Here is a 16,267-nt window from a genome sequence, read left to right as displayed (position 1 = left end):
TGGATAAATACTTTACGGTACCGGCGAGTACTGACGTTTTTCCTATACCTAAGAGACTAACTGAAATTGTTACTAAGGAGTGGGATAGACCCGGTGTGCCGTTCTCACCCCCTCCAATATTTAGAAAGATGTTTCCAATAGACGCCACCACTCGGGACTTATGGCAAACGGTCCCCAAGGTGGAGGGAGCAGTTTCTACTTTAGCTAAGCGTACCACTATCCCGGTGGAGGATAGCTGTGCTTTCTCAGATCCAATGGATAAAAAATTAGAGGGTTACCTTAAGAAAATGTTTGTTCAACAAGGTTTTATATTACAACCCCTTGCATGTATCGCGCCGATTACGGCTGCGGCAGCATTTTGGATTGAGTCGCTTGAAGAGAACCTTAGTTCATCTACGCTAGACGACATTACGGACAGGCTTAGAGTCCTTAAACTAGCTAATTCCTTCATTTCGGAGGCCGTAGTACATTTAACCAAACTTACGGCTAAGAACTCAGGATTCGCCATACAGGCACGTAGGGCGCTGTGGCTAAAATCCTGGTCAGCCGATGTTACTTCTAAGTCCAAATTACTTAATATACCTTTCAAGGGGCAGTCTTTATTTGGGCCCGGTTTGAAAGAGATTATCGCTGACATTACAGGAGGTAAGGGCCACGCCCTACCTCAAGACAAAGCCAAAGCTAAGGCTAGACAGTCTAATTTTCGTCCCTTTCGGAACTTCAAAACAGGAGCAGCATCAACCTCCACTGCACCAAAACAGGAAGGAGCTGTTGCTCGTTACAGGCAAGGCTGGAAGCCTAACCAGTCCTGGAACAAGAGCAAGCAGGCCAGGAAACCTGCTGCTGCCCCAAAGACAGCATGAACCGAGAGCCCCCGATCCGGGACCGGATCTAGTGGGGGGCAGACTCTCTCTCTTCGCCCAGGCCTGGGCAAGAGATGTTCAGGATCCCTGGGCACTAGAGATCATATCTCAGGGATACCTCCTAGACTTCAAATTATCTCCCCCAAGAGGGAGATTTCATCTGTCAAGGTTGTCAATAAACCAGATAAAGAAAGAAGCGTTTCTACGCTGCGTACAAGATCTGTTAATAATGGGAGTGATCCATCCGGTTCCGCGGTCGGAACAAGGACAAGGGTTCTACTCAAACCTGTTTGTGGTTCCCAAAAAAGAGGGAACTTTCAGGCCAATCTTAGATTTAAAGATTCTAAACAAATTCCTAAGAGTTCCATCGTTCAAAATGGAAACTATTCGGACAATCTTACCCATGATCCAAGAGGGTCAGTACATGACCACAGTGGATTTAAAGGATGCTTACCTTCACATACCGATCCACAAAGATCATCACCGGTATCTAAGGTTTGCCTTCTTAGATAGGCACTACCAGTTTGTAGCTCTTCCATTCGGATTGGCTACGGCTCCAAGAATCTTCACAAAGGTTCTGGGTGCCCTTCTGGCGGTACTAAGACCGCGAGGGATTTCGGTAGCTCCATACCTAGACGACATTCTAATACAAGCTTCAAGCTTTCAAACTGCCAAGTCTCATACAGAGTTAGTTCTGGCATTTCTAAGGTCGCATGGATGGAAAGTGAACGAAAAGAAGAGTTCTCTTTTTCCTCTCACAAGAGTTCCATTCTTGGGGACTCTTATAGATTCTGTAGAAATGAAGATTTACCTGACAGAGGACAGGTTAACAAAGCTTCAAAATGCATGCCGTGTCCTTCATTCCATTCAACACCCGTCAGTAGCTCAATGCATGGAGGTGATCGGCTTAATGGTAGCGGCAATGGACATAGTACCTTTTGCACGCCTACACCTCAGACCTCTGCAATTATGCATGCTAAGTCAGTGGAATGGGGATTACTCAGATTTGTCCCCTACTCTGAATCTGAATCAAGAGACCAGAAATTCTCTTCTATGGTGGCTTCATCGGCCACACCTGTCCAGGGGGATGCCATTCAGCAGGCCAGACTGGACAATTGTAACAACAGACGCCAGCCTACTAGGTTGGGGCGCTGTCTGGAATTCTCTGAAGGCTCAGGGACTATGGAATCAGGAGGAGAGTCTCCTTCCAATAAACATTCTGGAATTGAGGGCAGTTCTCAATGCCCTTCTAGCTTGGCCCCAATTAACAACTCGGGGGTTCATCAGGTTTCAGTCGGACAACATCACGACTGTAGCTTACATCAACCATCAGGGAGGGACAAGAAGCTCCCTAGCAATGGTGGAAGTATCAAAGATAATTCGCTGGGCAGAGTCTCACTCTTGCCACCTGTCAGCAATCCACATCCCGGGAGTGGAGAACTGGGAGGCGGATTTCTTGAGTCGCCAGACTTTTCATCCGGGGGAGTGGGAACTTCATCCGGAGGTCTTTGCCCAAATACTTCGACGTTGGGGCAAACCAGAGATAGATCTCATGGCGTCTCGCCAGAACGCCAAACTTCCTCGCTACGGGTCCAGATCCAGGGATCCGGGAGCGGTTCTGATAGATGCTTTGACAGCACCTTGGAACTTCGGGATGGCTTATGTGTTTCCACCCTTTCCGCTGCTTCCTCGATTGATTGCCAAAATCAAGCAGGAGAGAGCATCAGTGATTCTAATAGCGCCTGCATGGCCACGCAGGACTTGGTATGCAGATCTAGTGGACATGTCTTCCTGTCCGCCTTGGTCTCTACCTCTAAGACAGGACCTTCTGATACAGGGTCCATTCAAACATCAAAATCTAACTTCTCTGAAGCTGACTGCTTGGAAATTGAACGTTTGATTTTATCAAAACGTGGTTTTTCTGAGTCGGTTATTGATACCCTGATACAGGCTAGGAAGCCTGTTACCAGAAAGATTTACCATAAAATATGGCATAAATACCTATACTGGTGCGAATCCAAACATTACTCCTGGAGTAAGGTTAGGATCTCTAGGATATTGTCTTTTCTACAAGAAGGGTTAGAAAAGGGTTTATCAGCTAGTTCATTGAAGGGACAGATTTCAGCTCTGTCCATCTTGTTACACAGGCGTCTGTCAGAAAATCCAGACGTCCAGGCTTTTTGTCAGGCTTTAGCTAGGATCAAGCCTGTGTTTAAAGCTGTTGCTCCGCCATGGAGTTTAAACTTAGTTCTTAACGTTTTACAGGGTGTTCCATTTGAACCCCTTCATTCCATTGATATAAAATTGTTATCTTGGAAAGTTCTGTTTTTAATGGCTATTTCCTCGGCTCGAAGAGTCTCTGAGTTATCAGCCTTACATTGTGATTCTCCTTATCTGATTTTTCATTCAGACAAGGTAGTTCTGCGTACTAAACCTGGGTTCTTACCTAAGGTGGTCACTAACAGGAATATCAATCAAGAGATTGTTGTTCCATCCTTGTGTCCAAATCCTTCTTCAAAGAAGGAACGTCTTCTACACAATCTGGATGTAGTTCGTGCCCTCAAGTTCTACTTGCAGGCAACTAAAGATTTTCGCCAAACTTCTTCCCTGTTTGTCGTTTATTCTGGACAGAGGAGAGGTCAAAAAGCTTCTGCTACCTCTCTCTCTTTTTGGCTTCGTAGCATAATACGTTTAGCCTATGAGACTGCTGGTCAGCAGCCTCCTGAAAGAATTACAGCTCACTCCACTAGAGCTGTGGCTTCCACTTGGGCCTTTAAGAATGAGGCCTCTGTTGAACAGATTTGCAAGGCTGCAACTTGGTCTTCGCTTCATACTTTTTCCAAATTTTACAAATTTGACACTTTTGCTTCTTCGGAGGCTATTTTTGGGAGAAAGGTTCTTCAGGCAGTGGTTCCTTCTATATAATGAGCCTGCCTATCCCTCCCGTCATCCGTGTACTTTTGCTTTGGTATTGGTATCCCAGAAGTAATGATGACCCGTGGACTGATCACACATAACAGAAGAAAACATAATTTATGCTTACCTGATAAATTCCTTTCTTCTGTTGTGTGATCAGTCCACGGCCCGCCCTGTTTTAAGGCAGGTAAATATCTTTTAAATTATACTCCAGTCACCACTTCACCCTTGGTTACTCCTTTCTCGTTGATTCTTGGTCGAATGACTGGGACTGACGTAGAGGGGAGGAGCTATATGCAGCTCTGCTGGGTGAATCCTCTTGCATTTCCTGTTGGGGAGGAGTTATATCCCAGAAGTAATGATGACCCGTGGACTGATCACACAACAGAAGAAAGGAATTTATCAGGTAAGCATAAATTATGTTTTTTTATCCATTGGATCTAAAAAGCACAACTGTCCTCGCCAGAGGTAGTGGTACGCTTAGCTAGAGTAGAAACTCTTCTCTCCACCTTAGGAACTGTCTGCCAGAAGTCCCGTGTGGCGGTAACTATAAGAAAACATTCTTCTAAAAAATAGGAGGGGAAGAGAACGGCACACCTGGTCTATCCCATTCCTTATTAAAAAAAATTTTAGTAAACCTCTTTAGGTATTGGAAAAACATCAGTACACACCGGCACTGCATATTATTTATCCAGTCTACACAATTTCTCTGGCCCTGCGATTGTACACATTCATTCAGAGCAGCCAAAGTCTCCCTGAGCAACAAGTGGAGGTTCTCAAGCATAAATTTTAAATGTAGAAATATCAGAATCAGGTTAAATCATCTTCCCTGAGTCAAAAAAAAAAAATCACCCACAGACTAAGCATATTGTGAGGTAGTATCATACATGGTTCTTAAAGCGTCTGTATGCTCTGTATCTACCCCCAGAGCTATCTGCTTTCCTTTAATTTCAGGTAGTCTGACTAATACTGCTGCCAGAGTATTATTCACCACCTTTGCCATGTCTTGTAAAATAAACGCTATGGGCGCCCTTGATGTACTTGGCGCCATTTGAGCGTGAGTCCCTGAAGCGGGAGTCAAAAGGTCTGACACGTGGGGAGAGTTAGTCGGCATAACTACCCCCACGACAGAATCCACTGGTGATAATGTTTTTAAAAACAAAAAATAATCTTTATTGTTTAACATGAAATCAGTACATCTGGTACACATTCTAAGATGGGGTTCCACCATGGCTTTAAAACATAATGAACACAGAGCTTCCTCTATGTCAGACATGTTAAAACAGACTAATAATGAGACTAGTAAGCTTGGAAAACACTTTAAATCAAGTTAACAAGCAAATATATAAAACGTTACTGTGCCTTTAAGAGAAACAAATTTTGTCAAAATTTGAAAAACAGTGAAAAAAGACAGTAAAACAAACGAAATTTTTACAGTACATGTAATAAGGTAACAGAGCATTGCACCCACTTGCCAATGGATGATTAACCCCTTAATGCAAAAAACAGATCAAAAAAAGACACAACAAAACTGCCACAGCAGAGCTGTGGATTACCTTCCTTATAAACGATTTTGGAAGTCTTTTTAGCCCTTTAGAAAAGTCCTGTAGTATTCATGGGACTGCTGAGGGAATCTGGATGATTCATTTTGTAATTTTAACTGCGCAAAAAAGCGCTAAATTAGGCCCCTTCCACTCATATTACAACAGTGGGAAGCTTCAGTTAACTGTTTCTATGCAAAAATTTAAGCCAGCCATGTGGAAAAAACTTAGGCCCCAATAAGTTTTATCAACAAACATATGTTAAAAAAACGATTAAACATGCCAGCAAACGTTTTAAAACACATTTTTACAAGAGTATGTATCTCTATTAATAAGCCTGATACCAGTCGCTATCGCTGCATTTAAGGCTTTACTTACATTACTTCGGTATCAGCAGTATTTTCTTAGTCAATTCCATTCCTAGAAAAATATTTTACTGCACATACCTTTTCTGCAGGAAAACCTGCACGCCATTCCCCCTCTGAAGTACCTCACTCCTCAGAATGTGTGAGAACAGCAAATGGATCTTAGTTACGTCTGCTAAGATCATAGAAAAATGCAGGCAGATTCTTCTTCCAAATACTGCCTGAGAAAAACAGCACACTCCGGTGCCATTTAAAAATAACAAACTTTTGATTGAAGAATAAACTAAGTATAAATCACCACAGACTCTCACAACCTCCTATCTATGTTGAGGCTTGCAAGAGAATGACTGAATATGGCAGTTAGGGGAGGAGCTATATAGCAGCTTTGCTGTGGGTGGACTCTTGCAACTTCCTGTTGGGAAGGAGAATATATTCCATAAGTAATGGATGATCCGTGGACTGGATACACTTAACAAGAGAAATATATATATATATATATATATATATATATATATAAAAAAAAAACATAATTTATGCTTACCTGATAAATTCCTTTCTTCTGTAGTGTGATCAGTCCACGGGTCATCATTACTTCTGGGATATTACTCCTCCCCAACAGGAAGTGCAAGAGGATTCACCCAGCAGAGCTGCATATAGCTCCTCCCCTCTACGTCACTCCCAGTCATTCGACCAAGGACCAACGAGAAAGGAAAAGCCAAGGGTGAAGTGGTGACTGGAGTATAAATTAAAAAATATTTACCTGCCTTAAAAACAGGGCGGGCCGTGGACTGATCACACTACAGAAGAAAGGAATTTATCAGGTAAGCATAAATTATGTTTTCTTCTGTTAAGTGTGATCAGTCCACGGGTCATCATTACTTCTGGGATACCAATACCAAAGCAAAAGTACACGGATGACGGGAGGGATAGGCAGGCTCTTTATACAGAAGGAACCACTGCCTGAAGAACCTTTCTCCCAAAAATAGCCTCCGATGAAGCAAAAGTGTCAAATTTGTAAAATTTGGAAAAAGTATGAAGCGAAGACCAAGTTGCAGCCTTGCAAATCTGTTCAACAGAGGCCTCATTCTTGAAGGCCCAAGTGGAAGCCACAGCTCTAGTAGAATGAGCTGTAATTCTTTCAGGAGGCTGCTGTCCAGCAGTCTCATAAGCTAAACGAATTATGCTACGAAGCCAAAAAGAAAGAGAGGTAGCGGAAGCTTTTTGACCTCTCCTCTGCCCAGAGTAAATGACAAACAGAGAAGACGTTTGTCGAAATTCCTTAGTTGCCTGTAAGTAAAATTTTAGAGCACGGACTACATCCAGGTTGTGCAGTAGACGTTCCTTCTTTGAAGAAGGATTTGGGCATAAAGAAGGAACAACAATCTCTTGATTGATATTCCTGTTAGTAACTACCTTAGGTAAGAACCCAGGTTTAGTACGCAGAACTACCTTATCCGAATGAAAAATCAAATAAGGAGAATCACAATGTAAGGCTGATAATTCAGAGACTCTTCGAGCCGAGGAAATAGCCATTAAAAATAGAACTTTCCAAGATAACAACTTTATATCAATGGAATGAAGGGGTTCAAACGGAACGCCCTGAAAAACATTAAGAACAAGGTTTAAACTCCATGGTGGAGCAACAGTTTTAAACACAGGCTTAATCCTGGTCAAAGCCTGACAAAAAGCCTGGACGTCAGGAACTTCTGACAGACGTTTGTGTAACAGAATGGACAGAGCTGAGATCTGTCCCTTTAATGAACTAGCAGATAAACCCTTTTCTAAACCTTCTTGTAGAAAAGACAATATCCTAGGAATCCTAACCTCACTCCAAGATTAACCTTTGGATTCACACCAATATAGGTATTTACGCCATATCTTATGGTAAATCTTTCTGGTAACAGGTTTCCTAGCCTGTATTAAGGTATCAATAACTGACTCAGAAAACCCACGTCTTGATAAAATCAAGCGTTCAATTTCCAAGCAGTCAGCTTCAGAGAAGTTAGATTTTGATGTTTGAAGGGACCCTGTATCAGAAGGTCCTGTTTCAGAGGTAGAGACCAAGGTGGACAGGATGACATGTCCACCAGGTCTGCATACCAAGTCCTGCGTGGCCACGCAGGTGCTATTAGAATCACTGATGCTCTCTCTTGTTTGATTCTGGCAATCAATCGCGGAAGCAACGGGAAGGGTGGAAACACGTAAGCCATCCTGAAGTCCCAAGGTGCTGTCAGAGCATCTATCAGGACTGCTCCTGGATCCCTGGATCTGGACCCGTAACGAGGAAGCTTGGCGTTCTGTCGAGACGCCATGAGATCTATCTCTGGTTTGCCCCAACGTCGAAGTATTTGGGCAAAGACCTCCGGATGAAGTTCCCACTCCCCCGGATGAAAAGTCTGACGACTTAAGAAATCCGCCTCCCAGTTCTCCACTCCCGGGATGTGGATTGCTGACAGGTGGCAAGAGTGAGACTCTGCCCAGAGAATTATCTTGATACTACCATCATAGCTAGGGAGCTTCTTGTCCCTCCCTGATGGTTGATGTAAGCTACAGTCGTGATGTTGTCCGACTGAAACCTGATGAACCCCCGAGTTGTCAACTGGGGCCAAGCCAGGAGGGCATTGAGAACTGCTCTCAATTCCAGAATGTTTATTGGCAGGAGACTCTCCTCCTGACTCCATTGTCCCTGAGCCTTCAGAGAATTCCAGACGGCACCCCAACCTAGAAGGCTGGCGTCTGTTGTTACAATTGTCCAGTCTGGTCTGCTGAATGGCATCCCCCTGGACAGATGTGGCCGAGAAAGCCACCATAGAAGAGAATTTCTGGTCTCTTGATCCAGATTCAGAGAAGGGGATAAGTCTGAGTAATCCCCATTCCACTGACTTAGCATGCACAGTTGCAGTGGTCTGAGGTGTAAGCGTGCAAAGGGTACTATGTCCATTGCCGCTACCATTAAGCCGATTCCCTCCATGCATTGAGCCACTGACGGGTGTTGAATGGAATGAAGGGTGCGGCAAGCACTTTGAAGTCTTGTTAGCCTGTCCTCTGTCAGGTAAATCTTCATTTCTACAGAATCTATAAGAGTCCCCAGGAAGGGAACTCTTGTGAGTGGAACGAGTGAACTTTTCTTTTCGTTCACCTTCCATCCATGTGAACTTAGAAATGCCAGCACTAACTCTGTATGAGACTTGGCAGTTTGAAAACTTGAAGCTTGTATCAGAATGTCGTCTAGGTATGGAGCTACCGAGATTCCCCGCGGTCTTAGTACCGCCAGAAGAGCACCCAGAACCTTTGTGAAGATTCTTGGAGCTGTAGCCAATCCGAATGGAAGAGCCACAAACTGGTAATGCCTGTCTAGGAAGGCAAACCTTAGGTACCGATAATGATCTTTGTGAATCGGTATGTGAAGGTAAGTATCTTTTAAATCTACAGTGGTCATGTACTGACCCTCTTGGATCATAGGTAAAATTGTCCGAATAGTCTCCATCTTGAACGATGGAACTCTTAGGAATTTGTTTAGGATCTTTAAGTCCAGGATTGGTCTGAAAGTTCCCTCTTTTTTGGGAACCACAAACAGATTTGAGTAAAACCCCTGTCCCTGTTCCGATCGTGGAACTGGATGGATTACTCCCATTAACAAGAGCTCTTGTACGCAGCGTAGAAACGCCTCTTTCTTTGTCTGGATTGTTGACAATCTTGACAGATGAAATCTCTCTCTTGGAGGAGAGTATTTGAAGTCCAGAAGGTATCCCTGAGATATTATCTCTAGCGCCCAGGGATCCTGAACATCTCTTGCCCAAGCCTGGGCGAAGAGAGAAAGTCTGCCCCCCACTAGATCCGATCCCGGATCGGGGGCCCTAAAATTAGACTGTCTAGTCTTGGCTTTGGCTTTGTCCTGAGGCAGGGCATGGCCTTTACCTCCTGTAATGTCAGCGATAATCTCTTTCAACCCGGGCCCGAATAAGGTCTGCCCTTTGAAAGGTATATTAAGCAATTTAGACTTAGAAGTAACATCAGCTGACCAGGATTTTAGCCACAGCGCCCTGCGTGCCTGAATGGCGAATCCTGAATTCTTCGCCTTAAGTTTAGTAAGATGTACTACGGCCTCCGAAATGAATGAATTAGCTAGTTTAAGGACTCTAAGCCTGTCCGTAATGTCGTCCAGAGTAGCTGAACCAATGTTCTCTTCCAGAGACTCAATCCAGAATGCCGCTGCAGCCGTGATCGGCGCAATGCATGCAAGGGGTTGCAATATAAAACCTTGTTGAACAAACATTTTCTTAAGGTAACCCTCTAACTTTTTATCCATTGGATCTGAAAAAGCACAGCTATCCTCCACCGGGATAGTGGTACGCTTAGCTAAGGTAGAAACTGCTCCCTCCACCTTAGGGACCGTTTGCCATAAGTCCCTTGTGGTGGCGTCTATTGGAAACATTTTTCTAAATATCGGAGGGGGTGAGAACGGCACACCGGGTCTATCCCACTCCTTAGTAACAATTTCAGTAAGTCTCTTAGGTATAGGAAAAACCTCAGTACTCGTCGGTACCGCAAAATATTTATCCAACCTACACATTTTCTCTGGTATTGCAACTGTGTTACAATCATTCAGAGCCGCTAACACCTCCCCTAGTAATACACGGAGGTTTTCCAGTTTAAATTTAAAATTTGAAATATCTGAATCCAGTCTGTTTGGATCAGAACCGTCACCCACAGAATGAAGTTCTCCGTCCTCATGTTCTGCCACCTGTGACGCAGTGTCTGACATGGCCCTAATATTATCAGCGCACTCTGTTCTCACCCCAGAGTGATCACGCTTACCTCTTAGTTCTGGTAATTTAGCCAAAACCTCAGTCATAACAGTAGCCATATCCTGTAATGTGATTTGTAATGGCCGCCCAGATGTACTCGGCGCTACAATATCACGCACCTCCCTCTGAGCGGGAGATGTAGGTACTGACACGTGAGGCGAGTTAGTCGGCATAACTCTCCCCTCGTTGTTTGGTGAAATTTGTTCAATTTGTACAGATTGACTTTTATTTAAAGTAGCATCAATACAGTTAGTACATAAATTTCTATTGGGCTCCACTTTGGCATTGCAACAAATGACACAGGTATCATCCTCTGAATCAGACATGTTTAACACACTAGCAAATAAACTTGCAACTTGGAAATACAATTCAATTAGAATAATATTAAAACGTACTGTGCCTTTAAGAAGCACAGAAGATCTATGACAGTTGAAAATTAATAAATTGAAACAGTTATAGCCTCAATCCTTGTAAACAACACAACTTTAGCAAAGGTTTAATCCCATTAGCAAAGATAACAAATTCTGAAAGCAGGAAACAAATTACAGAATAAACGTTTTTTTATCTCAGTCAAACTATAATTCTCACAGCTCTGCTGAGAGAAATTACCTCCCTCAAAATAAGTTTTGAAGACCCCTGAGCTCTGTAGAGATGAACCGGATCATGCAGGGAATACAATGAGTTGCTGACTGAAATATTTGATGCAGTAAAAGCGCCAAAAAAACGGCCCCTCCCCCTCACACACAGCAGTGAGGGAGAACAGAAACTGTCAGAAAAACAGATTAAGCAACTGCCAAGTGGAAAAATAGTGCCCAAACATTTATTCACTCAGTACCTCAGTAAATGAAAACGATTTTACATTCCAGCAAAAACGTTAAACATAATCTCTAGTTATTAAACAGCTTTATGTATTTCTTACAGTGTAATTCTAGTGAAGTACCATTCCCCAGAATACTGAAGTGTAAAGTATACATACATGACATTATATCGGTATGGCAGGATTTTCTCATCAATTCCATTGTCAGAAAATAAAAACTGCTACATACCTCTATGCAGATTCATCTGCCCGCTGTCCCCTGATCTGAAGTTTACCTCTCCTCAGATGGCCGAGAAACAGCAATATGATCTTAACTACTCCGGCTAAAATCATAACAAAAACTCTGGTAGATTCTTCTTCAAACTCTGCCAGAGAGATAATAACACACTCCGGTGCTATTTTAAAATAACAAACTTTTGATTGAAGATATAAAACTAAGTATAATCACCATAGTCCTCTCACACATCCTATCTAGTCGTTGGGTGCAAGAGAATGACTGGGAGTGACGTAGAGGGGAGGAGCTATATGCAGCTCTGCTGGGTGAATCCTCTTGCACTTCCTGTTGGGGAGGAGTAATATCCCAGAAGTAATGATGACCCGTGGACTGATCACACTTAACAGAAGAAATAAAAATAACATTGTCCTGTATGTGAAGAACATTGTGACATAACTCCTGTTGGGTTAGCACGTGATAAGTGTTTTTTTCTTCTGCGCTCTCTATTGAAGTCTATGGGGAGAAAAAGCGCTGTCACATATCTGAGGTCCTGAAGTTAGCACGCAACAACTTTCGATTGCATGCAAATCTTTTACTTTCAACTTGTAAAACGTGTGCTAACCCGCATGTGCAAAAAGATTACATAGCGAAGTTTACACTTGAACGTGAGCACTTAATAGCGTGCCACTTGTAATCTAGCCCAATGTGCTCTCAATGACTTGTTACACCAGCTGCAGAGTATTAAATATACAGTAAATTGCTCCTTTTGGTTTATGTGTGCAATTGAAATAGGATGGCTTTGTCCTTGAAACCATCACCTAAAATGAATTTTTAATATACCGAAGTATTGACTTTGAGTAAAAAGAGTAAAAAGAGTGAGATAAGAAATGGATATCTGCTCATTTTGCAAACTAACCTTTTTAAATATGCATGATCTTGAGAACAATTTAGGTGTATTTAATGTGCAAAAGCAGATATTTCACATACCATAAATAATCTAAAGGGGCAGCTTCCAATAAATGGACTGCTGCAGCTGGTATAAAAAGTAATTGGGAACACATTAAAGGAAAAAATATTACAGTACAGTGTCCCTTTAACATGCTCCCTCATATCAGTAGAGGCTTTACATACTTTTGATCAACAATGTATTTGTTTAATTCCTCACGTGATATCACAAATCCCCATCCTGCTATCAACCCCAACCCCAAGTTGCTATAAATGCTATAAAACCATTCTAAAATTAAGGCTCACATAGTTGCAGCTTTATCCCCTGGGAAATCGTGTGAATTTGTGTCACCTGCAACAACTGTCCAACATCAAGTACTGGGAAAGCTCTATGTACAGAGAACATAGCAATAGACTATGGTCATAAACAGGGAACACAGTTGACCACGTCATTATAAAACATGCTTCCATCCCTCAGTTGCCTGGGCATTTAACTATTTGACAATAAGTGACAGAAAAAGTATTTTTTGTTGGTGCTTATTTCTCATTTCTGTATTTTAACTAACTGTGTAGAATGTATTTATTGAATTAAAGTTTAAAACTGACCTCTCAGGAGAGTCAGGCTGCTTTTTAAATCCTGGAGGAAGTGCTGGGCCGAAAAAGCCATCATCATCATCATCCTCATCCTCTGCTGGTGCTGAAGAAACAACTTCATTTCTGCATAAACAACATTGTGACCTGGTATTACTATAACTTACACAAGAAGAGTTTACAAATCAATTTCATACACACACATATATATATATATATATATATATATATATATATATATCTTATTTATGTTATTTTAGTAAGTCAGCATTAAATTATTCAGCCAATTTTAAAATGAACAGAATATTTCACTCAAGCAATAACGGATATGTAAAAAAGCAAATTTAAAGTATTTGTTGCCTGAAAGCAAAATGTGAAGTCTAAATTTAACGTGAATAAACAGCAAGATCCCACTAACTGACAATACACATCTTATATTGCTGTATTTTTCACTTTAAACAGCTTTTTAATTCACATTTGGCTTTTAGGAACAAACATATTCCGCAGCATCTATAAATGCTACCATTTCATTTGGATAACAGAAACTATAAGTAACCCTTTAAAATATTTATTTATTAAATCAATTAAAATGTGTAAGAGGTGGTTGCCGTAGACATTATGTTTTCTCTAGAGTAGAACAACATGACTAGTGAAGATTGACAACTATATTGAAAGGAACATTTATTTATTTAACTAAGGACATTATTTCAATGAAACTGTAACAATAGAATGCTCTAATACTTGCCTATAACAGAGTGTTTAACCCCCATGTTGGGATGAATTAGTCAGCCCTGGGGTTTCAATGAACCGGTGACCTGAGCTGAACTCAGGTTTGTGAGCCAATCATTAGCGTATATGTGCTCTGGACTACCAGCCTGTATCCAGCTCATAGGGGTAATGCATAGTTATAGGACTAAATAGTGCAATAAGAAAATGCTATTATACATTACGCCATTTTGTTATTGCAGTTTTGTGTGCCTTTAACTGACACTCAAACTAACCTTGGTTTGGATTCATTTTCCTCACTGGTATGGGAACGTCTCCTGTGGTCCCAGAGCCTGGATTTTTTGTCCTGGTCACTGTCATCAGACGAATCTGAGTTTTGGTCACACTTGTAGCCAGGTGGAAGCACTGGACCTGCAACTAAACATACTAGAGCTGCTAGAACACTTTTACATAGTTAACATTAGCACAAACAAGAAAAGACAGCAACAGTTACAAACATCTATTAATTAAAGTCTGTATCAAACGAATTAACGCTCATGAAGGAAATGGTAACACACCTCAACCTTTTTTATATAACAGGCAGTATCCAGCCGTCTTGTTTGTCTACTACAATGTCTTACTAACCCAGTACTAGAGGTCAGTTCCACATGTGGGTATGTTACATTTATTCTTGGAGCATATACGTCAATGCGTGTGGCAAGTTGCTGGCAGGTATGAATGTAGATTCAGGGCAAGACTTGTGCAACAGGGAGTCTGAACAAAGACAGCTTTAGCCATCTCTCTTTGCCTGGTGTCTAAGGACCTGCTAACCACACAACATTAGCTGCTGCCTAATGGGGACATACTACAGCAGGGGTAGACAAATCTTTTCAAAATTTAGGAACCAGTAAGAATATTTAGGAGCCAGACTGTGGTATTTGTATATAGATATATGGAGAATAACCCAGAAACTAGAAGCCAGGCGGTAAAATGGCTGCCATACCTGGTCACTGTTCACTCCTAGGTTTGTCGAGCCCTGTCTTAGAGTGAACAGTGTCCAGGTATGGCAGCCAAGGGAGGGATGAAACAGAAAGGAACAGCAACTTGCCCTAACACCAGGTACCCTGCATCAATATTTCCACATAGTTTATCTACTATATACTTGTGTGGACACATGGGGGTCGATTTATCAAAGTGTGGCGGACATGATGCGCTGTAGTGGATCATGTCCGCCAGACATCGCTGAATGCCGACAGCATACGCTGTCAACATTTAACATGGCACAAGCTGCTCTGGTGAACTGCTTGTGCAATGCCGCCCCCTGCAGATTCGCGGACAATCAGCCGCTAGCAGGGGGTGACAATCAACCTGATCGTATACGATAGGGCAGACTGATGTCCGCAGCTCAGAGGCAGCGGACGAGTTAAGGAGCAGCGGTCTTAAGACCGCTGCTTCTTAACTCTTGTTTCCGGTGAGCCTGAAGGCTCTCGCAGAAACAGTTTCATTAGGGGCAATACGAGCCATGGTGTGCTAACATAAAAACATGTAAGCAACTATAAATGTCTGCATATATTTTTGTAAAGTAGCATATAACAAACTTTATTATACCAACTATGGCTAGGTTCAATACGAATTAAAAGCACATCTGACACCTTTCTAATACACTAAAATTTATATTAGAAGAGAATATCCTTCCTCAAAGGGACATTAAACACTTTGAGTTTCGTATATAAAATGATAAAATTATATATATATATATATATATATATATATATATATATAAAAACCTTTCATTGTTTATTTTGTCCTCTATTCCAGCAATTCCATTCTGAAATTGTGAGCTTTTCAGTTCCTGTTAGAAATGAAAGTGCAGAACACTGTTATATGCCACACAGCTATTGGCTGCACACTCTAGCGATCTATTTATAACTGTCTCTAATTGGCCACAGCAGAGAAAGTAACAAGTTACAACATGGCAGCTCCCATTGTTTTATAGTCACTAAAACGTTACACTTATTTTGTCACTTTAAACGACTAATGAGACTTAATAAATACATCTACATGTTATTCTCAGACTAATCTTTTCTTTGAATGCTTCATTCTATCTAGCATTTAATAAGTGTTTAATGTCCCTTTAAAGGGCCAGTAAACATAGAAAATAATGTTAATATATAATAATGTTATATAACATTATATTAGTGTTAGATTTATAGAACCTAATATTGCCGGTGCTGCACTGAGTGTAATGGTGCGGTCGGGCCGGGCTGTGACTAGACAGCTGCCCAGATGCGCTCAGTGAAAAAAACAGACCCGCTCAGTAGAGCACAGAGAGCGGGTCTGGAAAAACATAATTTATGTAAGAACTTACCTGATAAATTCATTTCTTTCATATTGGCAAGAGTCCATGAGCTAGTGACGTATGGGATATACATTCCTACCAGCAGGGGCAAAGTTTCCCAAACCTCAAAATGCCTATAAATACACCCCCCACCACATCCACAA

General features: G+C 41.8%; 1 protein-coding gene across 2 annotated transcripts in view; it reads right to left on the bottom strand.

Moving 5' to 3' along the window:
* The window catches only part of GPALPP1 (GPALPP motifs containing 1), a 154,976-nt gene that overhangs the window by 90,088 nt on the left and 48,621 nt on the right, over positions 1-16,267 (bottom strand). For both annotated transcript variants that reach the window (XM_053707993.1, XM_053707994.1), the window contains exons 2-3: positions 14,062-14,203; positions 13,076-13,186 (exon numbers count right to left, since the gene is read on the bottom strand). In XM_053707993.1, the coding sequence (XP_053563968.1) occupies positions 13,076-13,186; positions 14,062-14,203 (253 nt within the window). The remainder of the gene's footprint in view (positions 1-13,075; positions 13,187-14,061; positions 14,204-16,267) is intronic.

Source organism: Bombina bombina, chromosome 3 (genome assembly GCF_027579735.1).
Source record: "Bombina bombina isolate aBomBom1 chromosome 3, aBomBom1.pri, whole genome shotgun sequence".
Classification (NCBI taxonomy): Eukaryota; Metazoa; Chordata; class Amphibia; order Anura; family Bombinatoridae; genus Bombina; species Bombina bombina.
Note: the sequence above shows the minus strand (reverse complement) of the source record. Positions and strands in the feature narration are given on the sequence as shown.